This window comes from Meyerozyma guilliermondii, genomic scaffold (genome assembly GCF_000149425.1).
Source record: "Meyerozyma guilliermondii ATCC 6260 scaffold_4 genomic scaffold, whole genome shotgun sequence".
Lineage (NCBI taxonomy): Eukaryota > Fungi > Ascomycota > Pichiomycetes > Serinales > Debaryomycetaceae > Meyerozyma > Meyerozyma guilliermondii.
Window position 1 is genome coordinate 287,386 of NW_001809797.1, and position 23,969 is coordinate 311,354.

Below are 23,969 nucleotides of genomic sequence, written 5' to 3' on the forward strand. Positions count from 1 at the left end.
GGTGCTGCATTATTCAGTATGGCTATCTAATTTCGTAATATCGTTCACCACTTCGTCATATAACTTATTGAGTCGTTCGCCATATTCGGGGCTATTAATCTTCTCCAAGGCTGGGGCGGAAGACTCAAGTGAATTGTCATCGCTACCATATTTGCCGTTCGAATTACCACCTTCATTTGTATCGTCTTGACCAGGCGACTGCTTGTCACCTTCGTTTTCTTGCCCGTTGGTTTCTTCTTCATGCTTGTTGTCAGCTATCTTCTTAAGCTTCTGCTTGATAACCTCAAAGTCTATGGCATCATCGGAATCTAACGATTTGTCCTCACCATCGACATCATGATTCAAGTTGAAAACGTTCTGCACTGTTATACCTTTCTCTTTCAAACTACTCAAGTACTTGATCACCTCATCCAAATCGGCCAAGTCGACGTTTCTGAGCTTTCTCCTGATTTCTTCTCCGGATATACTAGGATCTTCCTTGTGGAAAGTATGGAATTTCAGCAATGACAGTAACTTCATCATGGAGCCCTCCTCTTTATCAAGCTGATTAAGACTGGTACGAGAAGATGTCCTCGACATATTCACAGGTGATTTTCCGATGTTTAGTTCGGTTGGATTGCCTCGTTGCACTTTCAACTGTTCTTGGACATCATTGGCGTCTCTCTCTGCCTCGTCAATATAGTATTTATTATTTTCATCTTCACTTTGACCCATCAACTTCATATTTGGAGATTGGTCGTCAGCTAGTGATGGATCTATCATTTGAAGACCCTTATTAATGGAGGATTCAAGAAAGACAAATCGAATAAGTGTTTCCTTTCCATCCATGCTCAATTCTTTCCTCAATTGTAATTTGAGTAGTTCCTCGATAGTCATCCGCAATTGCTTTTTGATATTCATGGCTCTCTTGACAAAATCTTTCACAACAGGGTTGTCCAAGCTAGCCTTGTGTTGTGCCTTCAAGGAAAGAATATCGTTGAGTTGTTCCGTGAGACTGACTTGTGATTCTCCATTTTCGATATCGTTCATCGAAACCTTTGGAACTTGGGAAATGTCGGCTATTGCCTTTTCACCACCAGCCAGACTATACAATAGACGCTCCATATTTCTCATGGAGTACAAACCTAAGCGTTCTTTGATAACCAAAGGAAACTCATCAAGGTCACAGTCTAAAGTAATCAAAGTCTTGGAGTTTTTGACCGCCTGCAAGAATGTAGTCATAGTTGTGAGATCAAGTCTATTGCCCAAAATTGAAAAGTAGCCCAAGTTCTTGCAGAAGGGCAAAATGTTAGCAATCGTTGACAATGAATGCGGCGAGAGCTCATTATGCTCAAGATGTAATCGAACCAACTTGGGGAATAGAGGGAACTTTGAAGACATATAAGCAACGATTTCACTTTGAGTTTCATTTTCTTCTTCCTCTGTTGCGACTTCTTCTTCAGCTTGGCTTGAGTGAGGATTGCCGAACAATCTAGAATTATTTGAAAGATCAAGATACTTCAAATTGGGGAGTCTCATTAATACTGATTCGAGTGTTTCTTTGAATGTATCCGAAAAGCGAAGGTTCGTGGCATTCAAACTCAAGAAAGTAAGCTGCGAGTCAGCAATCTTTTTCTCAAAATCAGGCTTGCGTTGCTGCTCGAGAAAGATGTTCAAATGAGTCAAAGACAGTAAGTCATTATAGCCTAGATCAATTCCACGAACGAATTTTTCAAAGAGCCAGCAGTCAACAATGACTCGCAATTGCTTCGCACTGAGTTTATTGTAAGCAAGTCCAAGTCTGTTGGTCTTGATCAGAACGGCCAATTTTATGAATTTCTCAAACACTTCAAAGTCTGTTATGCAACAACCCGTTAAAATTATTTCCTCAATTCCACTTCTTGCAACTATCGTAGCTGTGAATAAAGACCAATCCATGTCGGAACGGTTCTCTTTGTTGCATTCCATTCTTTTAATTTCGGGTTCCTTCTTCGTCTTGCTGTCGGAGGTAGATGGTTTCCGCTTGGTTTTCTTAAGAATGTTCACAGACAAGGAGGGACATTGAGTGATGTCAAGTTTGTTAAGTTCCTTGTTTCTGGATAAAAACCAGCAGAAAAGCAGCCACCCTTCGTGGTCGATAGGAGTGTTTCTTAAACTTAACTTTTCAAGCTGTTTCTTCGCACTCATTGCACTTAAAAGGATTTTGAATTGCTCTAGTGACAAAGACACACCATCCAAGGAGACGCATATGATGGGGGCAATGCGAATAAAATCTGCAAAGGTCAACACTTCGACCATGGTGGGAGTGGGGTTTTTCATTTGTAAAACAGGAATAGGGGCCATAGAGCCCTTGGGGATTTGCTTCATTATTGCTGGAATCGGTAGGATCTCTCTTAGGTGACAGCACCTCGTATACATAACATCGAGGGCCATTTTTTCTACTGGCAGCTGATACCTGTGTTGCAGATGAGATATCATTGGTTTGTCGACGCCTAGCTTCTTGGCATGCTGGCTGATATCCACATCATTAGCCGACTCTTTCGTGGTGTCAGTCTTTTCATCGACTTCTTGGTGGGGCTTTTTGACACTTAATGCGCCAGAGCCTCCAACCACAATACCTCCTCCTCGACCCATTAGCGATTTTTCAATTGCAGCTTTGTCCTCTTCAGACAAAGGATGAATGCGGTACGATCCATTGGGAAGAATCTCGACATTACCCTTGCGAGGGTTACGTGAAGGTATCTGTTGAGGAGGGTCCATGAGAAATGTCAGCGAATGAAATGCCACCGACTTTAGTGGTTTTAAACCGGCAAATTCCTGGGGAGGTGCAGGGGCCCGCTGATGGACTGAGGGAGACGGTGACAGAGACGCTATAGTAGCGTTGGTTTCAGACATACGTCTAGCTCTGTCGGGGACACCAGGCGCAACCGAGCTTCGCCGGCGAAGAAAAGAGGTCAATCTTCCAGCGGCATTTGGTTGTTCTGAAGATGTACCGCTAAAAGCGGACATGTTGATTGGTGAAGGTTCGTTGCTGTTGAGAAGAGCACCATGATGGTGGTCTGTGCATTCTTTTTCAGCCTTTCCTGCGCAGCAGGGAGGGGGGTGGAGCTTTTCTTGTTTGTAGAATTTGATATACTCTTCGAGTCTGGGATCGTCTGTGTTGGAACTGGGTGTAGACGGCGGTTCCTGTGAGGGTTTAACTGCGGTACCTGGTGCTGACAGGTGTGATGTGGTTGTGGAGCTTCTTTCTCTTGTGGATAGGCTGTAGTTCTCCTTGAATACCGAATCAGAAGGAGCTGTGGGTATAGGTGGAGGAGATGCTGGGGGCAGTGAAGTTGGGGGCAGTAATTCTTTATGAACCGACGAAAACTTGCCTTTCAACTTGGAAAATAGACGACCACCCTTTGAAGACGCTGAGCTCCCAGTGCTGTTCATACTGGCATTGCTGCTTCTTCGACTCGTGCTCGATGCTAAAGGTGCACTCAGTGATGATCGGCGGTAAGATGTCAATGTTGGTGAGCCCTCTTCATGGATTGTGGCCACAGACGGTTTTGTCTTACTCAGAACCGTCTCATTGGTATTAGAAATCGAGGTTTGGAGTTGCGATCCAGGTTCCAAGCTGGAAGTACGCAGTAGTTTCAGAGGAGTCAGTTTAGACGATGAAGATTGTGATGATTTTTCGCTGCTGGAACGTCTAGAATCTGTGGTTTTCGTGGTCTCCGCTGCATTACTAGACCCATTAGGTGGGTTGATTGCAGTGTCACGCAAAAACCAATCGACGTCAGTATTCTTTACACCTTTCAAAAACGCATTTGAGTCGTTCTGGAGAATATCTTTAATGGATCCGTAATCGAAATCCAGATCTTCATCTGCCAGCATGGTTAGAGCCAGAATATGGTGTGGTTTCACGGTCGGAAAAAATCTAAATTTTATTACTTCCGAGCCGTAGAGGCGCCTCTAAGTTTATCTTCTTTCTGGGGAGCGGAGATTCTGACTGCATACAGGAGGGCTATTTTCTCGACTGCAGGTAGTAAACTATAAGCCTGCAAGATTGCATTATGGGCAGTCTTAATCCAAATAAAAAAACTACTGATTCTTTCCCAATGTATAGGACCTTTAAAGGGCTTAAAACGCGTTAGTCCAAAGTGCTCCTTCATCAAGAGTATCTTCTATTCCAAGACCCAATAACATTCTAAACTTAGTGTAGACGGTTCATAGTGGAACACTCATTAGTAGTTCTTGATATTATTTTCCACATCGACACCACGTTTCTTCGGCCGTACTCTAAATTCTCATATATTCTTCTTTAGTGGACTTCGTAAATTTTCATCAAGCGGAAGACATGTAATTGCCAATATCACACAGCATAAAAGAAGCAAAGTTGCACTAATATAGTAGCAATATCCGTAAAGGTCATGATATGCCAATGCGCCAGCAACTAAAGGTCCTATGCATAGACCAAAAGCCCTGTAAACAAATATTCTAGCCAGAAGTTCCTTCCTCGAATTCTGGGGAGCAACCAAACTTAGCACCATCCCATGGACATAGTAAAGTCTCGAAGTCATCCATACCGAGATTCCAGTTATTGTCTTGGTTGTATCTGGTTGTGAAGAAGACCCGACTCCAATATACATAAATGCAGTTGTGAGTTCCATAATAATAACTGACTTTATAGGGCCATGCAAAAGGTAAGTTAAGACCACTGAAAGTACTGGTGAAAATTGATCACCAATCAATAGCATTGCAACTGCGAAAGGAGCACGAGACGGGTCCTTGTTCATAACACTCATATAGTCGACTTTCCAAGGAATGAGAACAATTCCTTCTCCAATTGCTTGTAAGAAGAATGTCCAGTTAAGGCAGGAGATTACCCTCGAATGGTCATTCTCCAGTGTAGTTTCTTCTTCCTCATCGTCTTCTTCTTCTTCTTCTTGAGTAGAAATCTCCATTTCGTTATGCTTTTTGGAGTCTAATAAGCATACCAAGAGTAGAATGACGAGCTCCAACACTGTAAATGTCTTGAATGCATAGTCGAAGCGTGGGGGTTCTTTCAGTTGCTCGTCAACATTCAACATTATCGCCGTAGCAATCATTCCTAAGAAAACACCACTAGTCCCTAATATTAATGACAAAGTTCTCTCTTCGAACTGTTTGTTCTCATTCGTAATTGTGATCAACATACTGCCTTGAAGTGCCCTTGAATAGCCCAATTCGTGCCCCCAACTCACCATGCACCCTATTATTGCAGGCAAAGCAGCCCACCTATGTGAAATCGTCAATAAAATAGCTCCACAAAGAGCCGCTAGTCCATGACAACTCAATATTAAAGTTTTATGAGTAGACCTATTTTGCAATTGAGGCAGGAAATAACGAAGAAAACCATTTCCCAATAACGATATACTCATTAGTGCCCCAATTGACCTCTTGTCTAGTCCCAACAGTTCGAGATATGGGAATAAAGCGACATACAAAAGTCCCAAATTTAAACCTTGAAACCCCTGTATCAAACGAAGTATCCAATGTTGTAGACCCACTTTGTATGAAAATGGTTCATTTGCGGACGCTCGAGGACTTCCATCCTCTAAATTCTGTAGCTCATGATATTGAGTGCCGCTATCATCCACCATGAATATAGGAAAAGTTACATTAGAAATTTTATATGTAGGATATTGGCTGTGAAAAATTAGTGTGCACGCGACTCTTACATGCCTCCCATGCCTCCAAACTGGCTCATCATCTTTTGCATCATTCCTGGATTCTGCATCATTTGCTGAGCTTGTTGCATCATCTGAGGGTTCTGTCTCATCATTTGTTGAGCTTGTTGCATCATTCCGGGATTGTTCATCATGGCCGACATATCGGGCATTCCACCACCTCCACCCATCATTTGCATTGCTTGTTGCATGAATCCAGGGTTCAGTTGTGCTTGTTGCATCATTCTTTGCATACCTCCCATTCCACCCAATGCTCCACCACCGCTGTTTTTGGCACTCAGAGCCATAGCACTCATCATTCTTTGCTGCTGCAAAACCATCTCCACTTCAATGGCATAACAGCCAGCACCACGAGCAACTCGGATAATTCTCTCTGGTTGTTCCGTGAAAATACGACCATCGCTATCCAATTCTTTTGTAGTCATCAGATCCATAATGAAGATCATATTCTTTATCTTACTCGATGTTTCTTCTTCTCCAATCTGCGACATTATTCCTGACATACCTGGAATCATCAGGGCAATGTTTGCAAGTGAACCCATCTTGGTGAAATTGTTCATTTGTGTTTGGAAATCACGCAATGTGAACTTGCCCTCCTTAAAATTTTCCATGGTCTTCTTGTGCGACTCATCGTCCTGAAGATTCAACAGCTGTACATGCTCAATCAACGACTGGATGTCGCCGATTCCGAGAAGTTTCGATATGAAAGCAGACGGCCTGAACGTCTCAAGATCGCCAACGTGTTCACCCGTTCCTATGAATACAATGGGAGTTTGGGTTGCTGCAACTGCTGAAATAGCACCACCTCCCTTGGCGTGGCCATCCATTTTCGTCAAAATGATCGAACCGAAATCAGAGGTTTCTTTAAAAGCCCTGGCTTGCAGCTCGGCCGCTTGACCAATTGAACCGTCCATCACCATTATAGTTTGAGTGGGCTGCACAGCTTCGGAGATTTGTACCATTTCGTCAAACAAGGATTGTTCTTGCTTGTGTCTTCCCGAGGTATCCACGATGATGATATCAAATTTCTCTTTTCTAAACTTGACCACACCTTCATGGGCCACCTTTACGGGATCAGTCTCCAAGTACGAACCATAGTATGGAATCAGCGACTTTGTAGCGTTTTGCTTCAACTGATCAAAAGCACCAGCTCTAAACGTATCCGCACAAACCAAGCCCACTTTAAACCCTCTTTTCTTATAGTAGACGGCCAACTTGGTACAGGAGGTTGTCTTACCCGCACCCTGAAGACCAACAAACATAATGATGTGTGATTCTGCATTGTTTTTCGTTATTTTCTTTCCTCGAATACTCTTCTGTTTTGCCTGCTGGCTCAATTTTTTAGGCTTGGGAGGTTCTTCATGTGAATCCACAAGCGCACAGAGCTCGTCAAACACAATCTTTTGAAGCTTCTTTCTCTTGTTTGCCGCGGCTTCGTCATTGCGTACTTCTTTCTTCACTTTTGCCTTGATATTGTCTCGCAATTTGGCCACCAATTTAACATTGACGTCACTTTCCAATAATGCCGTACAGATATCTTTTATCATGGCTTGGATCTCCTCTTCGGACCCCGAACTGACGCCGGAAAGAGCATCCCGCAAACGAGAACCTAGCTCTGCCAAAACCATGGTGGATGATGTGCGGTTCAAAGTTGAGATTTTCGTGGACATCGTGGTGTATGGAGGCGAATGGAGATAGCAGGGCAGATAACAGAGTAAAGGAAGAGAGAGCGGGGAAGAAGCTGAAAGAGATAGCTGGAGCTAGATAGAAGCTTGAGATATTTCGGTAGCTGGTAGCTGGTAGCGAACTTTATTGTTCTAAATGCAGGGACATCCTGTGTCCGGACCGCCAGGGTCTCATATAGTGCGCATGAATACCTTATCCATGAGTTCCAAATCGTGTTCTAGATTGGTTTGTGCCAAGTCATCGTCAGAGTCGTCGTAGATTGTGTTAGCGTACAAGTTTATGGCACGGGTCATGGGGTGGCCAGATTTTGGTGCCACCGGTAATACCAATGTGGGGTCGTTACGAAGAAATGCCAAATTGATGCAGTCGTAGTTGAGGTCATGATTATATTCACCGGGAATTAATGGAATAGTATACTGGGAGTAATCATGCTCAAGTTGGGGAGACGGAGGCGTCGGAATAGAAATGGATGATAGGGTATTGTTCAGGTTTGGTTTGGCAGCAACATGATTGAAGTTGAACATAGTTTCGATGTCATGCAACGACTTGGAAAAGATTTCCTTCTCGATACGGATGCGCTTCTGAGATTTTGTGGATATCGCAGCGCCGTCCAACGAGCGTTTTTCTGACATTGCAACAAACTGTTGGCCACAAGAAGTGCTCCCGACAAAAAAAAATCGGTTGTTGGCGGCCGCTCCAACTTATAAGCAAAGATTCCGCGCATGGCACGGATGCAGGCAGATGCATTGACAAGTGCCGTCTGTGGTGGAACGTCACTCGCATGGCGCGCCGATAAAGAAAAACGCAAAATGAGTGCGGCGCAGTTAGGATTGCCCGCGTGCGATAGCGAGATTCAGATCTACTGATAACCGGATGTATGAGTATCATGGCCGAGTTGGGAAACCAAAGCTAAAGTGGAGTAGCAATATTGATTGTTTGTTGCCGTAAGCTCACCTTAATTTGGCGCCGATTGTACGGCAACATCAATGCCGCTTGCGGGTTCACCTTCCGCATTTGAACCTTGTTGCAACGATTGAAAAAAGTGCGGAGATGCGGGGTCACGGGATACTTTTGCGTTTTGTAGCAGCTGTTCACATTCAACCGGAGCTTCGGGGGTTGTATGGCACACAATCCATACTGCCCGTTCCATGTTGCTACGTCTCTATTTACCCACAAGCCCGTTTGTTTACTTTTGCCGATTCCGCCACATTTCCTATAATGCTCTTTTTTTCGGCGCATCTTCTCCGCAGCTTATCGCGGCACTGTGAACGGACAACAACCATGGGCTGTCTGCAGGATATGGACCGCAGCCTGAGTCAAGTCTAAGAGACAATGTCAGATGATAAGCGCATCAAATTTGCTCGGATAGTGTGAAGCGCGTATCCTTGCGGAACCGAGGGTAGATAAAGCCTCCACTATTGCGTTTTTCGCGTCTATTGTGAAAAATCTGTTTGGATGCATTGTTATCTCTTGGTCTTATCTTTCAGTTATCTTCCTCGTCGGAATACCATGCTCGAGGCTCAGTCAATCTATCTTTAGCCAAGATTGCTATTTCTTCGTTGCTCACCATGGCGTAGTGGATAAACAGTTCTTCCTCATCTTCATCTCCATCAATGATAAACGTATCGTCGTCTTCATCCTCGCTGTCGGCAAACTCATATGTGATTAAAGACCTCGAAACCGGCCGCTTCAAGTCGGATGCCAACACCTCTATGTCATCCGAGTCCGTTTCCACCTCGTTGAATGCAGCTGCACGCTCAGATTCTACTCTATCTTCCCATTCGTCATACGAGTCATCACTTTCATTGACATACTCTTCATCAGACTCTTCCAGATTTTTGTCACTTTCCGGCTTGTACTCTTCAATGTGTTCACTGTATCCCCATAAATCTTTGAGCTCGCCCTTTGCAAGACCAGTTCCATAGACTCCAAGTAAGAGTGAAGGAACAATGTAGAGCAAAGCAGGCTGGCCAACACCAAAAATCTTGAGCACCACCACGGTTACAGTTAAACTGCAAATGTAGCACACGATAGCGCAGTAGAAATATGGTTTCTGGAAGGATCTCAAGTGGTGGAATGCAGACGTATGGAGCTGGTGATGACGGTACAAGTCGAAACGCAAGCACGCAGATATGAACGCACCAGGAATCACGATGTCGCCCAAGCCGAGTAACGATGTTGGAACGTCCCAATATTTGAAACCTTCAGATCCAAATACGAGGCCGCCAATGGTTGCAAAGTAACTTGGTTGTCTTGGATAAACAATCTTGATAGGAATGTCAATTCCAGTTGCCACGGTCACCATCACCTTTGTTCCAAAAACAAAGTAAATATCGTAGAAGAATAACGCAATCAAGAGCCCAGTAGCGACTTTGAAATTTGAAAGTCTTGTCACCCTTATTCCAAAGATGGCAAAATTGATTCCCATGACATTAGCTAAAAGCCAGTTTGTGGTGTCAAATGGGTAGGCGTTGTTCAATGCAGGGTTGTGCAAGTAATAAAGTGTCAGGAGGAATATGCTGATTGGAACCAGTAAAAAAAACTTGAGGTCAAACACGAAATTGAACTTTTGATTAATGACCGGGATGGACGTCGGGTGGAGAATCTCGACGTTTTCACTGGCTAAATGTGTTTTCAATCCGTCAAACCATTCGAGGGTTTTGTTTGGAAATGATGACGCAGATACCTGTTCCAATTGACCCAATGGGAAAGTGTCACTCTTTTCATCTACTGACAAGGTAGCCTTGTAACGAGTAAATACGCTTAGTGAGTTTCCCGGAAGACGAAGCCAAAACAGAATGGTACGAACCAAGTACGTTATGGCAAAATCAGACACACTATAATTGGAAGTGAGAGACACTATCAAGAGATACCAGTTGAGATAGTATACCAATTTTGTCACGTCGATGTTCTGAAGACAGTAGTATAGCCCATAAAGTGCTCCAGCACTCATCACTGGCATAGCAACAGCCTGTTTAAAGTCGATGGATGTGCCATTGAGAAACTCTAAATCGGAGGCGTTGGTATGAATATACCGACTATCGTCTCTATCGGAAGGATCCCACAATTCACTTTCCACTTCTACATTGGGATCCAATGCATTAGCAGGCTTCGACAATGTTGCATAAGACCCTGCAATTACGCAAAACGTGGCAGTGCAAATCGAGAGAGCAAACGGCAACACGTCTGGATCGATATAATTCCAAACGCGAGATTTGTACGCGTAGTAGGGAATAGCATAAGCAGCCTTGTCCAAGAAGCCAAGATGCTCAAACGCAGGAAATGTTATATTTGCTGCATGAGTCTCGGTTGCATTCATCTTGAAGTTGAGTTGAATTAAACAAGGTTTGACTTATGAATCGGTACTGCATATACGATGCGGTCCTGTATGTTCTGTGCTCGTGATGGCTACGTCACTTGGCCGCGTCTGCATCCTCGCCAAGAAGGGCAATGGTTGCAAGTGGTGACAGTGTCCACGCAGGAGCTTGCTGCATGGAATCATGCACGGCTCCACATTGGGAACAGAATATGAAGAAGTGGACTAGCAAGAGATGATAATAATGAACGATGATGTGATATTTGACTCTCCTAGAGCATGGTACTGGAAAACCTGTGATAAATCGCCCTTTATCATTGGCTTACCATTGGCTCTAGCAGCCGCAACAGCGGCACCACCAACTATATAACCAGTAGCGATCGTAACGCCAAGTTACAACAAGTAGAATTTGTTGGAACTGTGCATGGGATAAGGATCTATACACCATTCAACTAGGTAGATCCTCGTGGCAGCAGTTGCAGCCAAACCCATCTGTCACTATGCTAGGCTGGGTTCAAAAAGCTTTCTTTTCAGCTGAACAATTGGATCAAAAACACGAACGGCATCAAAGCTGGATATTTTTTCCAGAAATAATAAGCCTTTCCTGAAAAGGGTTCACCATATTCACATGTTCAACTTACCTCGTACTTTGACAGGTGTCGAATGCTTTCCGTGCTGTTAAGAGTTCGAACTGTATTCAACACAAGAACTGGAAATACCCTTTCCAACTATTGAGCCATAAAGTCTGAGCGATAAGGACCACAATCTAATGATTATTTTTTGAGGTCTGGTTTTATTTTCGCAGACCGCAATATATAACTCCAAACACGTTCACGTTCAAAGTCAATGACAATTGTAAATCCAGTGAATACTGGATTATTGGGATTCTTTGTTTTCTTTATTCTTTCCGTCATGGGGATATATCCCAGATACACCGTTGCTGGACTGTTAGCTAGCATCCTACTGGCTGCGTCTCAGACGATTACCAACGCGTGGTTTCCCATTGTATGTCAAGACATTGATAGTTCAGGATGTTACTATCTCACCAGTGGTAATCAGACTGTTCAGGTTTTAAGTATTGCAGGAGTTGTAGTGGTTGCAGTTAAATTGCTCCTCGCCACAATGACTTGAATCATCAATTCAAGAATTAGAATGGCTTTTAGGTTACAAATATGGGACTATGTGCAAATCTACAAGATTCATCACTAAACCAATTCATGGATACTGAAATCATTTACATTGTATGATTGTTGTTTTGTGTCGTAACTGAGACCCACTATGAAAATGTCAGTCTAGACGGGCAATTTAGGTTTGAATTCTGGGCGAATACTTCTCAAACATAAATTACTCCTTAATTTGGTCTACTTCCTTCCACTTAAATGTGAGCTACATCAATTACTGCATATACCTTTTGGTCCTAGGTGCCGTGCTCGTGATCGCTACATCACTTGGCACGCAAGTCAGCACCATCGCCAAAAAGGGCTGTGACGTCACGTGACTGCGAGGAAGGGCAACGAGTGACCATGATTGCCATGCAAGTTCCAAATCAAGTCCCTAAGACAATGGTGGCAAGATCATGGTAGCAAGAGATCCGGTGGCAACTTTGAACCGAAGTTTCCTTCGGCTCGCTAATTTTGACTGACTCTTGCTTGCAGTGGTGCCACGACGTCTGCACAGCACCATCTGCATAGAATCATGCACGATTCCTTATTGGGAAAGTGGACGAAAATGTGGTAGATTGCGAGACCAGTAACGAGATAACATGACGTCAGGCAACACTGATAACGAGAACCTCGCCAATAACCATGACGGTGAATATGACAAGATACATGCGTAGAAACAGCTCTATACACCACCATAGGCAAAGAATCAATTCCATAAGTCAAAGCTAAATAATTAACGGGGCGGCCCCGCACTTCTCCTCAACCGGTACTTCCAAGAAATTTGAGAGGTAACCAATTCAGTTTTTGACGTTGGCAGTCTTGCATACTCCATGCGGCACCATGCACGTAGACATGTTTGCGAAGTCGCGAGAGTCGCGAGGGGTGCATGAAAGTGTCAGTTGGGTGATGTCCCGAACCCGCCACGCCTGTGTGCAGGCCAAGATGTTCTGCAGGCGTGCACCTGCGAACAATATTTATAAACTGGAGGTCAGACGTTTTTGGGAAATTGAGCGCACTTGCAACATAGCTGGTTTTACCTTTACTTATTCCACAACCCGTGTTCTACTTCTGACCGGTGTCTGCTGACACTTTTTACTTTCCAATCCTTTCAAAAATTCAAGTTTGTCATCACCCCAAATCAGCGTTTTAATGAGCGGTAACCACAAGTCCAAACTTATAAATCGAGTCCATTCGGCGTTCATTCGAGCTGATGGCACGGAGGCCTCGCCTCCCACCAGCGTTTCGTCGGCTCCACCGTCGTCAAAAGCGCTGTTTTCCAAACCCAAACTTTCGAAAAATCCTCCGCAATTGGAACGGTCGTCGCTGTCGGACATTTTTGAGCGGTCCATCTCCACGGCGCTGTTCCTGCCCCCACTTTCGGCGGTGACTTCGCAGTCGGGACAGCCCCAGGCCCCGCACAAACACCTGGTGGCACATCTGGTGCCACATCTGGTGCCGCACCTGGCACGGTCACGCAGCATGTCCACGGTGAGTGCGTCGTCGCAGATGTCTCAAACTCCGTACGCCATTCCTATGCATCACAATACCGAGGACTTCATTGCCCCCGTATTGGACACCACCACGGAGGTGCTTAGCGACCCCTCCATAGATATGAACGATGTTGAAATTGTGTGCCCGTGCGACACTGATGAAGACCTGGATCACGATTGCGCTGCTGTTCGGCCTCCGGTGCTGAGATCGCGGTCCAGATCTCGGTCTAGGTCCATCATCTCCATGTCGCTTCGCCAGTGTATCAACGGCGCCAATTCTACTTCGGTGCACTCCGGATCGGGCTCGGTGTCGCCCACCATGACCCATGTCAAACTGAGCCTGTCGATTGCAAACAGAAACTCCAGTTTACAGAGCCTGGTGGATAAGGGCGATGCGTCGCCATCAAAAACTACCATCAATTTTTACTCGTTTGCAGACATGGTTAACGCAGAAAACCATATGGCCAGCCTTCTGCTTGGTCCCAGCACATTTGATGAAGTCGTGCAAGAAGAGGATCCACTCTACGAAACCAACGAAGAAGAACACTACACCAGCCCGGGAGAACAGCAGACCAATTCTGAACGAATTGAGAAATTTTACGGATTTCGGTTGGGCAGTCCACCTAATAAGTTTCACCGCACCCGGTCGCATGGATCCACCACCCTGGGTATTGAACCCAATGATCCCCGCTTGGGATATCAATCCATGAGCGTCAAAGAGTATATATCATCTGTTCCTCAATAATGACTAATGACCTACGTAAATTTCTTGTTACCCCATCTCAAGGGCTTCACCCTCCTCCCCCCGCTCGCTTACCTAAGGAGCCCCATGGTCGACAATTTTTCGCACTTCGTCAAATACCGTTTCCACCCAGTGCCATTAGCTCCGCTTTTCTAATCATAGCAGTCGTTCTACGCCCTTCCACCGTCCCACAACATTCCTGGAGCCTGTGCGCGTCATCATCATCTTAGATCAACCCCAATTGTATCAAAGTTTTGCCCCCTTCATCTGCTAAACTCCTCCGCTGTACGTTTTTCCCCCAGCCTGTCCCAACTTACTTTTCTCGTTCCTATTAACGACACCTACTTAATATCATGACTGAATCATTATTCGACACCAAATTCACCTCCGAGCTGCTCTCGGCTGGAAACGAAGCCGCTCCCGTGGTTTCTACACCCCAAAATGACCCTCCTGCTACCCCCATCGGACAAGACGAAAAGGTGTCCACCAGCTTGCCGAGCGTCGAAGATATGTCCAATGCATCTGCATTGATCAACTACAGAGTTCTTGTGTCTGCCAAAGAAGCCGGATGCTTAATTGGTCAGAATGGTCAGGTTATTGACTCGATAAGACAAGAGACGAACACCAAAGCTGGCATATCCAGATTGCAACCAGGATCTCATGAACGAATTCTTACTGTCAGTGGCACTTTGGACGATGCAGCCAGAGCATTGAGTTATTTTGCCCAAGCGTTGTGTAACGCCAACACAGAGACGTTTTCCACCTATAGCTACTTCCCATTGAAGCAATTGTCGCTGACCCCATGTGTCGAAGGAGAAACCACCATCTTACGCTTATTGATCCCCAATGCCCAGATGGGTACTCTCATTGGATCCAAGGGTGTAAGAATCCAACAGATACAGGCCAACTTCCACATTTCCATGATTGCATCCAAGTCGTTCCTTCCTGGGTCCAACGAACGATTGGTGGAGTTACAAGGTACAGTGAACGATTTGTACGACACTTTGCGGGTGATTTCCAGATGTCTTATCGAAGACTTTTCATCCATAGTAACCACCAGTTATTACATCCCCCGCGGTGGAAACACCACTAAATATCGTGGTACCGACCGTCGCTCCAGTCTGCCAGGAATCAGCACCACCCTCTACTTTCCCAACGAAATTGTTGGTGCTTTGATTGGTAAAAACGGATCTAGGATCCAGGGTGTCCGCAAGGTCAGTGGTGCCTCCATTGGCATATCTGAAGAGGTCGATGGTAAAACCGAGCGAGAGTTCACAATCAGCGGTAGCTCACATGCGGTAGAAAAGGCCAAAGACTTATTATACCACAACTTGGAAAGAGAAGAACAAAGAAGAGCAGAGGCTGCCAATACCGCTGAATAGAGCTTGCTTATTTACATTAATGTACTATTGTCTATACATACTAAGAGAACCAAAGTCGAGTCTCAAGTGCTTCTCTAGTGCTCCTCCCTCGTAGAATGTTTCTTCCTCATAGTGTTCTTCTCCATTTCTTGCTTCTCCTTTCACCACTTGCAGCTGCTGGAAATCATCTCCACCAATCTCTCCAAATACTTTTGGTCCACTTTGTCAAAGCCATTGAGGTCGAGACAATCGATGTCTAGCACTCCCACCACCTTGTTTTCGTATACTATGGGGACTACTATCTCGCTCTGGGTGTCTCCATCGCAAGCTATGTGTCCTGGGTATTCGTTGACATTTTTAACCAATTGTGTGTTTTTGGAACTTGCAGCATTTCCGCAAACACCTTTTCCAAACTCAATGGTTTGACATGCAACTTTTCCCTGAAAGGGCCCCAATATGAGCTCGTTCTGTTTTTCAGGATTGATAACGTAGAACCCGGCCCAGTTCACTGGAATATTGAGCGAATGGTAAGCATGCCAAATTAGCGACGAGCAGTTGGCGAGATTTGCAACCCAGTTTTGGGTATCAGAGGACAAAGCTTCGTATGAGTCTACTACTGATTGTAGGGTTTCTTCCTTTGTTTCGTCCCCCTTGTAATTGGAGTAGTCTGCGTGTGCCATGTTTCACAGAATATTTCACCTGGAAACGACGGTGATAAATCACTAGCCGCGCGACCAAATCGATTTGACCACACCGATGGATTGGAGCGACGATGGTTCAATCGAGGAGCACGTAGGAAACGAGCATGTTCCAGAATACTTGGAGCAATTTCTAAGGTCTAGAGGCATGAAGCAGCGGGCTTCGGAATATTCTAAGCGCCGAATTAGACTGTTTTACGGATTAGAAGAAGAGAACCCGAATCCTGATGAGCCAGACGAAGACGAGGAGTCGAGTCTTAATGAGTCAGACGAAGATGACGAAGATGAGGTTGTTCTGAGAAACGGGAGTTTGAGTCGATATAACACTCCGCTGGATACCGATGGTCTGGAGGTAGGTGAACTAGTGGTTGATGGTGAAAGTCCTGCCATAATAGAACAGAATGAACAGAATGAACAGAATGAACCGATGGATGAACGAACGAATGAACGAACGAATGAACCCACCAACGTACAGAGGAACCAACAAAGGAACGAACCCACCAACGTACAGAGGAACCAACAAAGGAACGAACCCACCAACGTACAGAGGAACCAACAAAGGAACGAACGGAGGAGAGGACAAACGGACGAAGAAGTTAACGAACTAATGAATTCGCCTGGATTTCTTCCATGGGTTGACCTTGCTCCTGAAACTATAGATAGATTGCTGTCGGGAATTAGGTGGACTGAACACGATGTGGATGAAGACGACGAAGATGACGAAGACGACGACGATGACGAAGATGACGACGACAGTGATTTGGATGATGAGGAATTCGATCTGGAGGAACTGGAAGAAGAGCATGATGCCCATGCTCGTCACCGTCATATGGCCGACTTTGTTACAGCCATGCTTCTGGATATTCTCGACCCCGAACAGGGCCAGCTGTACATCACAGAAACCGCCGTTGAAACTTTCCAACGATTCCGAAGTGGAACCCTCAGTCTAGAGCAGTTTGTCAGGAGAATGGAAGCTCTCAATCGAGAAGAAAATGGCGAGTACGATGACGAAGACGACGACGATGACGATGACGATGACGACGACGATGATGACGATGATGACGATGATGACGATGATGACGATGATGACGATGATGACGATGATGACGATGATGACGATGATGATGATGACGAGGATGCGGAAAACTCAGACGAAATTGAAGAGGAAGAGGAAGAACCTGGAATGTTCAGTTACGTACGAGGTCATACCATCTCTCGAAACCTCAATCAGACTCAAGGCTATGCTGCATATGCTAGGATGCAGCATATTCGAGGTGTTGAACTTCTTCACGCCGATTCTGCCGACCCGGGCGAACCTCATGAGACAGAATTCGTTGTTAGCTCGATTCCGGACCACTTGAGGTACATGGATCGGTTTGGCTTAATACCCAATAATAACGAGCTCGAGCCACGAGCGATCCGCCAGTCGATATATCCTATAAATTCACAGTCGGCATACTTGGATTGGGAATGTCATGACGAATTAACACAAAGAGAAATCACCGCTCCTGGTACTGTATATCTGTCAAGGCATGGGGACGATGGCTATGATGGAGGCCTCAAGGATCCATATCGACCTGGCTTAACTTCCGTTGACACCATCAGCTTCTCATCTGTGATGAAAGACTCGCCAAGCTCCAAATTTCGTGATGGTTTGAAAGTTTCATTCGTCGACTACAAAAGAATCAACCAGGCAGGAGCAGCACGCAAGTATAAAAACAACATTGCTGGGATTATCAAGGATTCTGATGGCCGCGAGTTCCTCGTAACGGCTTGTGAATCGTGTCTTGTATTCCATGAATTCGATCCACTTACTCAACATCCTCAGACCGAAGTCTGCTTTGCGTTCGAAACCAAACCTAGTTACACCACTGCTTGGGATAGGCTTGTATCGACGTCGCCTGAAAACCCACACACGATTAACTATTTGAAGGTGTATGATAACTGGCTTGGTCAACAGGTATTGGCAGTTTGCATTGATGATGGCATGGTTTTGATGTGGTACACCTCTACTATTACAGAGCAAATGAGCAAGCATCGACAAAGATTCCGTGGATCCGTCAACTTGGACGAAATGGAAAGAGCCATTTATTCGGTGAAAATCAAGCCTGATTTCAAGATCAGATTAAAAAAATCGGCTTGGGGTATTGATTTGCTGACTTACACGGATTCCCTCGGAGACACACACCATGTTATTGTAACATCTGATAATTCGCAAACGATCACTCTCTTATACTATCATGTTGGCGATCAACAGTTCTACAGCGAAGAGAGCAAGCAGACCCTGCATAACATTCCCGAGGTGTCATTCATCCGATTTTATGATAACGATGGTCTTCATTACGTATTCGTTGCCGCTGCCTCTATATCGGCAGAACTTGTCACTTTCGGATTCATGTTCTATATTCAACGTGGACCTCTTTCTCTAGCCCATGACGAGCTTTCAGGAAAAACTCACATTACCAATGTTCAACCAAGCTACCATGTGATGGGTGACGTGGAGGCGCCGTTGGCTCCTCGTATACGGTCTTCTCTAGAAAGACTTGATCTTGTGGCTATTATGTTGATCAATCGCACCGAGTTGCCCGAAGATTCCTGGACGGTCAAAGTCATTGATCCCCGGTGGTTCTTACCTGTTCAATCACTCCGAGCAATGACAGGTGATCCTTCTATCCGTGAAGAGAAGGAAATCACCAGAATCATGAATGAATCGCGGCTTTTGAATGGCCAGTGTGATCCCTTGCAGACAAGCTTTCTTGGTCTTGCTGCAGAGTACCAATTTTACGAGACACCTGTTGTCGATATTGAGGGAAAGGAGGCAGAGCAGGAAGACAAAGAGAAGGAGAGCGCTAGAGTTTACAGTATTGACGAAGAGTACCAACGGATCCACAAAAGTATGAAAAAGTTTCACGATGATTGGGCCGAGGAACCTATTCAGTCGGTGAACGGAAAGTGGTATCTTAAACTTCTGAGTTTTCTCAAGATAGGTAAGCTTGCACCTATACTTGCAATGACCACCGAGCACAGAGCGTGTCTCTTTCTGAGTCAGACCTTGATTTGTTACGGCGCCACAAGAAGAATCTTTAACCTCTCGAAACATCCTAGAACCCACATAGACGATGCCTCGGCCAGGTTATCGATTTCTCATGTCATCCCCGAACTTCTGTGTTTCATTGTGATATCACAGCAGGGTCTCGCATCGATCTTCAGACTCTGCAAACACCGCGGTGTTTATGGCATGCGTCAAGAACACATTCTTCCAAGCGCTCGTAGTCTTCTGGAGATATACGCGGGAGGGAAGACGATTTGCGGTTTGGCGGTTAGACGAGCAAGTGCAGCGGTTGAAGACCCTCGGTACCTCATCTACATAACTTATACTGACGGGTTGGTGATAACTTACGAACTTCGTCTTCCGGAAAAGCTGGCTATGAATATCATCGATGTCTGATTTCAAATTACATTTTTTCGCAGCCAAATTTTTGTACTGCATATAGCCCGGTGTGACGTACCGCGTTTTGTGTCACGCATTTCTTGTTTATTTGTTTCACGGCGTTTACGGTGTATCACCTATTTTTCAACAGCTATTATTCCGCTTTTGTGGTTCATCGCGTCGTATGGATTTGTTGAGCCTAGGCGCTCGCTCTCGTAAGACGGGTTTGACTCCCAAAGAAAACTTGAAGCGTGACAAATATGATATGGAAGATGTGGATGCGTTCTTTGAAGATGACGATAAGGGTGTAGATGCTGGTTCTGTCAAGCGGAACTCAATTAATTCACAAATGCTGCATCGATCTATATCTTCAGGATCTTCTGTGCTTTCAGAAACTCCGAAACAGAGAGACAGTCTTAATAATGTTGCACGAAAGATAGACTTCACGGAAGCTGAAGCAGAACGATTCCGCTTGTCTGTAGTTTCCATGTCAGATCGATCTGGTAAGAAGCCCAATAAACTGGTGCCACTACGATCTCCACTACACGAGGCCACGAAGGGCCGTTCTACTGGGTTCGACCACCACAACTACGACGAATACGAGACTGATAATTTTGATTTTAGTAACGAGCAGGAAGCAACTCTATCACCGATCCCAATTCCAGATATAGATTCTCCCCCTGTTGGCTCACCTGTTACCCAAAAGCCTGCGAGACAATCGAAAACACCAGCAACTTCGAATTCACGTGGCACGTCCAAGAAAGCTGCATCGTTGACCAAGCAGATGGCGCTCGGTCTGAAGTCAATTAATGATAACCAGAAATGGATCAATCTGGGGTTTTCACTCTCTGACATTGATTCCGAACCATCTGCAGAAATAATATCCCCACCACCTACAGCAAAGAAAAACGCTCAGCGGCAAGTTGAAACCATTGTGAGGCCGTCGCCGCTTCCGTCACCCCCGCCAGATGGTTTGAGGCGTTCGAAGAGGACCAAAATTGCTCCTCTTGCATTTTGGAGGAATGAACGTATTGTTTATACCCGTGCTGATGAATTGGAGGAGAAAGATGGCAAGCTTGCAGATGATATCCATAATATACCATTGCGAGAAATCAAAGAAGTGGTTCATATTCCAGAGCGTGGTAATGCTCAAAGTCGTTCACGAAGGTCTCTGAGGCCACGCAATTTGAGAGCAAACAAATCTCGAAATAATAGAAGGCCCACACCCGCAGAGCTTAGTGGTCGTTTTGCTGGCTCTGAATGGATTAAAGACAAGTACCTTTCTTTAGATGTTTTTGAAACCCCAGACTCAAATTCTCGTCACGACAGGCGTATAGCTTGGGCACCCGATTCAGTAACATACACAGATCACCTTATAGAATCGTCCGATCCTGACGTTGCTGAAAACTTCAAAGTGGCTACCCTTTTCAATGAAGATCGCGACTTCATTGCTTGTGCTATGCTCCAACTTCCGGTGGATGGCTTCAAACTTCTGCGCTCATCGGCAGGCAGTGTATATATATTTCATGTTGTGGAAGGCGACGTGGAAGTTACCTTGAATGATCTGACTTTTGTGGTCACAAGAGCATGTTCATTTGAAGTTCCTCGTGGTAATATTTATGGGTTCAAAAATGTGGGAACCGAAGCAGCAACGTTGTTCTTCGTTCAAAGTCAACCGCATTTGGGAGAAGCACAAAGTGACACTGATGATTCCGAGTAATCCAGAGTTCGCTACGTATTAATTAAGTATACTTTATTATACATGACATTACGATCTAATTTTGGTCTACCTTCGTAACTTGGTTATCTTCGTTATCGAAATAAGCAACGAGCTCTGGCTTGAATTCCGAGGCTGCGACACCGAATTGCTTTAACAACAATGCTTGTCTAACATCCAAGGTGTCACCTTTACGACACACGACGTATGGCTCACTCAAAGTGATCTTTCCCGACTTGATTCTTGTTGGAACCTTCAACTTGTTACGCAATGTTTCTTCAACAGAATGAGACATAGGAACATCTTCTTCAATAGGAATTTGACCACCTCTCGAGTAAACTATTCCCTCAGGAATAACGAAGTCAATTGGAGCCTTTGTTTTAGCACGAGAGTAATCTTGTTTGGAATATGCTGAGAAGTAAGCTGTCACGGTCTCTGGAGTCTCATCAGTGAAAAGTAACCCACTCACACCAGTGCATGATTTAGAGAGTTTGTGCAAGTTATCTTTGTACTCATCTTCGGGCTTTTCTCCCAATGCTTTTTCCAATACTTTTCTCTTTCCCATCAACAATTGAGACCCAGTCCAGTCACTTCTTATGTCCTGCAACACTGAGATACGAAACATCATCAGACGGATTACCCAAACAAAACGAAACTCATCTAAGGCAGACCTTACTTCATCAAAGATCCTTATTTTATTTTCTTTTCCCTTTTTGTCGGTTTGAGCTAAAGTCACAAGCTTGGACCGCTTTGATCTAGGCATGATGAGATGAGAAGTAAGTGCGATGCCTTCTGAAAATTAGCGATGAGGTGCCGAAAAAAGATATCCTGTATGTAACCCCGGTTGTAGGTGGTCCTACTTGAATAAAGACTCTCCAAGCTGCACCCCTTGTAGAATGGGGGGATTGATTACATAGTGCCCTAAATCGCAATAGGTATCAAGGACCTTGTAGATGGGAGAAAAAAAATTTGCAAGCAAATCGATTTGTATAGCGAGAGGAATCTGGCGCCGGTTTATGAGCAAATCGGCTGCGAAATGATAAAACTGATTTGCTTCGACGAGTGCTTTTGTATTGTTCCATGCCTGGGTATCGTACACCACAATTGGTAGTATCTGTAGAAAAATTTTCAAGTTCTTGTACGCTAGTGAGTGGGACTTATTAGCATGTGGATCAAATACAAGTTCGTCTCGCACTCTTTCTTTGTGATAAGACATAAAATCTTTCATGATACGAATCATTTCAAAGCTCTTGATGTCGGTTCTGTCTTTCGATTCAAAGTAGGTTATGCATAATTGTAGGAACGTTTCCTCGTATGCGGCTATATCGAGTGCACAAATCACCCTTCCAAACGAATGAAGCACAATGTGACTGAAAGGCGAATCTTCCTCAAAGAAAGCGTATTGAATCAAATATCTGTAATATTCTCCCAAGACATTGCTCTCTATCTCGCTATCCTCCGAGTATAAGACATAATCGATGGTCATATCCAATAACGGAGCGTAGTCAGGCAACGATGTCACAGCTGCTGTGAATAGAGTAAGCAAATTAGCTCCAATGGAATTTCGAATGATGCCAATAGCTGTCGAAACATCCTCATTTCTTCCAATGTAGTCGATTTTGCAAAGGAGTGATAACACTCCAACAGCGGTTTCTGAATTTTGTCCACGAAGTACATGCTGAATCAAGTCAATTGCCAGAGCATGAACCTCCGAGTTACTTAGGCGGGACATCAGCTTTAAAAACCTTATCGTATCATCAATGTATGGGTCTGAGAAGCTGTCACCAGCAACTACATCTTGCTGCTTCGTTCGTCTTCTTTTCCTCGTTCTTATCGAGCTCACACTTGGTTCCATATTATCATGAAATTCGCTGTCGACTTCATCATCATAAATCTCTAATAGATCAGAGTAAGTCTCATTCGTCTCCTCTTTCAGTTCACTGGGATCTGGGTCTACCGATCGGCATACCTCAACATCTTCACTGGTGATATTCGGGGCCAGAAACACCTGAGCCTTAAAAGCCGCGGTCATAATTTGAATTCCCAGTGCATACTTGTTCCATTGACGAACAATCAGCGGTTCTCTGGGTGGAAACTGAGACACAACTTGCGGTTCAGTTTTCTTCTCGGGTGCTTTACTCGCCGGGGTTTTCTTGTTCCATCTAAAGAGACAACTGCATCCAAGCACTACACAAATTAAAATTGATAAAGTCGTGAACCATTGGTGCGATTCAGTAAGTCTCTGGACCTTATTTCGTACCACAGCGTTCAACGTTTGCTTATAAACAGCAAAACAGTTGTTTCTTTCTTCATAGGCGTAGGAAGGTATCAGGCGAAATTTGGGGACTGGTTTGGGGGCACCAATAGTTCTTATTACGTTTCCATAAGTTTTTCTGGTTAAGGAGTGTAACATTGCACGGTTTATATGGTTCAATAACGCAGTAAATAGCGTTATTATACCCATTTGGTGGTTCTGTGACAAATAGAATGTGAAGTGGTAATTTCGCAGCCACCAGTAAAATTGTGAGCGATCGTACAAAGAGAAAAAATTGAAAGATGAAACGATTCGAAGCACATCTCTTTACATCCTGAGACTTTCAGTCGGTTATAAATCACACATTTGATTCATGCTATGTTTACACAAAGTCGGTGCTCTATTGAGTTTACAATGGG

At 44.7% G+C, this 23,969-nt stretch overlaps 12 protein-coding genes across 12 annotated transcripts; 4 read left to right on the top strand and 8 right to left on the bottom strand. All coding sequences in view use genetic code 12, as the record gives it.

Moving 5' to 3' along the window:
- Positions 1 to 9: 9 nt before the first annotated feature.
- Positions 10 to 3,858, bottom strand: MHP1 (Mhp1p; the record flags this gene model as incomplete). Its single annotated transcript, XM_001483989.1, has 1 exon — positions 10 to 3,858. The coding sequence occupies one exon, from the start codon at positions 3,856 to 3,858 to the stop codon at positions 10 to 12; it is 3,849 nt and encodes a 1,282-aa protein (XP_001484039.2).
- A 413-nt stretch (positions 3,859 to 4,271) lies between these two features.
- PGUG_03421 (uncharacterized protein) lies at positions 4,272 to 5,606 on the bottom strand (the record flags this gene model as incomplete). Its single annotated transcript, XM_001483990.1, has 1 exon — positions 4,272 to 5,606. The coding sequence occupies one exon, from the start codon at positions 5,604 to 5,606 to the stop codon at positions 4,272 to 4,274; it is 1,335 nt and encodes a 444-aa protein (XP_001484040.2).
- Positions 5,607 to 5,680: 74 nt separating this feature from the next.
- SRP54 (RNA-binding signal recognition particle subunit) lies at positions 5,681 to 7,363 on the bottom strand (the record flags this gene model as incomplete). Its single annotated transcript, XM_001483991.1, has 1 exon — positions 5,681 to 7,363. The coding sequence occupies one exon, from the start codon at positions 7,361 to 7,363 to the stop codon at positions 5,681 to 5,683; it is 1,683 nt and encodes a 560-aa protein (XP_001484041.2).
- Positions 7,364 to 7,549: 186 nt separating this feature from the next.
- Positions 7,550 to 8,011, bottom strand: PGUG_03423 (uncharacterized protein; the record flags this gene model as incomplete). The annotated part of the gene is made up of 1 exon (XM_001483992.1): positions 7,550 to 8,011. The coding sequence occupies one exon, from the start codon at positions 8,009 to 8,011 to the stop codon at positions 7,550 to 7,552; it is 462 nt and encodes a 153-aa protein (XP_001484042.2).
- An 851-nt stretch (positions 8,012 to 8,862) lies between these two features.
- PGUG_03424 (uncharacterized protein) lies at positions 8,863 to 10,698 on the bottom strand (the record flags this gene model as incomplete). The annotated part of the gene is made up of 1 exon (XM_001483993.1): positions 8,863 to 10,698. One exon carries the CDS (start codon positions 10,696 to 10,698, stop codon positions 8,863 to 8,865), a length of 1,836 nt encoding a protein of 611 aa, XP_001484043.2.
- Positions 10,699 to 13,007: 2,309 nt separating this feature from the next.
- Positions 13,008 to 14,093, top strand: PGUG_03425 (uncharacterized protein; the record flags this gene model as incomplete). The annotated part of the gene is made up of 1 exon (XM_001483994.1): positions 13,008 to 14,093. The coding sequence occupies one exon, from the start codon at positions 13,008 to 13,010 to the stop codon at positions 14,091 to 14,093; it is 1,086 nt and encodes a 361-aa protein (XP_001484044.2).
- Positions 14,094 to 14,443: 350 nt separating this feature from the next.
- PGUG_03426 (uncharacterized protein) lies at positions 14,444 to 15,472 on the top strand (the record flags this gene model as incomplete). Its single annotated transcript, XM_001483995.1, has 1 exon — positions 14,444 to 15,472. The coding sequence occupies one exon, from the start codon at positions 14,444 to 14,446 to the stop codon at positions 15,470 to 15,472; it is 1,029 nt and encodes a 342-aa protein (XP_001484045.2).
- A 140-nt stretch (positions 15,473 to 15,612) lies between these two features.
- On the bottom strand, positions 15,613 to 16,131 carry PGUG_03427 (L-methionine (R)-S-oxide reductase; the record flags this gene model as incomplete). Its single annotated transcript, XM_001483996.1, has 1 exon — positions 15,613 to 16,131. The coding sequence occupies one exon, from the start codon at positions 16,129 to 16,131 to the stop codon at positions 15,613 to 15,615; it is 519 nt and encodes a 172-aa protein (XP_001484046.1).
- Positions 16,132 to 16,207: 76 nt separating this feature from the next.
- Positions 16,208 to 19,597, top strand: PGUG_03428 (uncharacterized protein; the record flags this gene model as incomplete). The annotated part of the gene is made up of 1 exon (XM_001483997.1): positions 16,208 to 19,597. The coding sequence occupies one exon, from the start codon at positions 16,208 to 16,210 to the stop codon at positions 19,595 to 19,597; it is 3,390 nt and encodes a 1,129-aa protein (XP_001484047.2).
- Positions 19,598 to 19,763: 166 nt separating this feature from the next.
- Positions 19,764 to 21,299, top strand: MIF2 (Mif2p; the record flags this gene model as incomplete). Its single annotated transcript, XM_001483998.1, has 1 exon — positions 19,764 to 21,299. The coding sequence occupies one exon, from the start codon at positions 19,764 to 19,766 to the stop codon at positions 21,297 to 21,299; it is 1,536 nt and encodes a 511-aa protein (XP_001484048.2).
- A 55-nt stretch (positions 21,300 to 21,354) lies between these two features.
- Positions 21,355 to 22,059, bottom strand: MRT4 (Mrt4p; the record flags this gene model as incomplete). The annotated part of the gene is made up of 1 exon (XM_001483999.1): positions 21,355 to 22,059. The coding sequence occupies one exon, from the start codon at positions 22,057 to 22,059 to the stop codon at positions 21,355 to 21,357; it is 705 nt and encodes a 234-aa protein (XP_001484049.2).
- A 93-nt stretch (positions 22,060 to 22,152) lies between these two features.
- Positions 22,153 to 23,760, bottom strand: PGUG_03431 (uncharacterized protein; the record flags this gene model as incomplete). Its single annotated transcript, XM_001484000.1, has 1 exon — positions 22,153 to 23,760. One exon carries the CDS (start codon positions 23,758 to 23,760, stop codon positions 22,153 to 22,155), a length of 1,608 nt encoding a protein of 535 aa, XP_001484050.2.
- Positions 23,761 to 23,969: the final 209 nt, after the last annotated feature.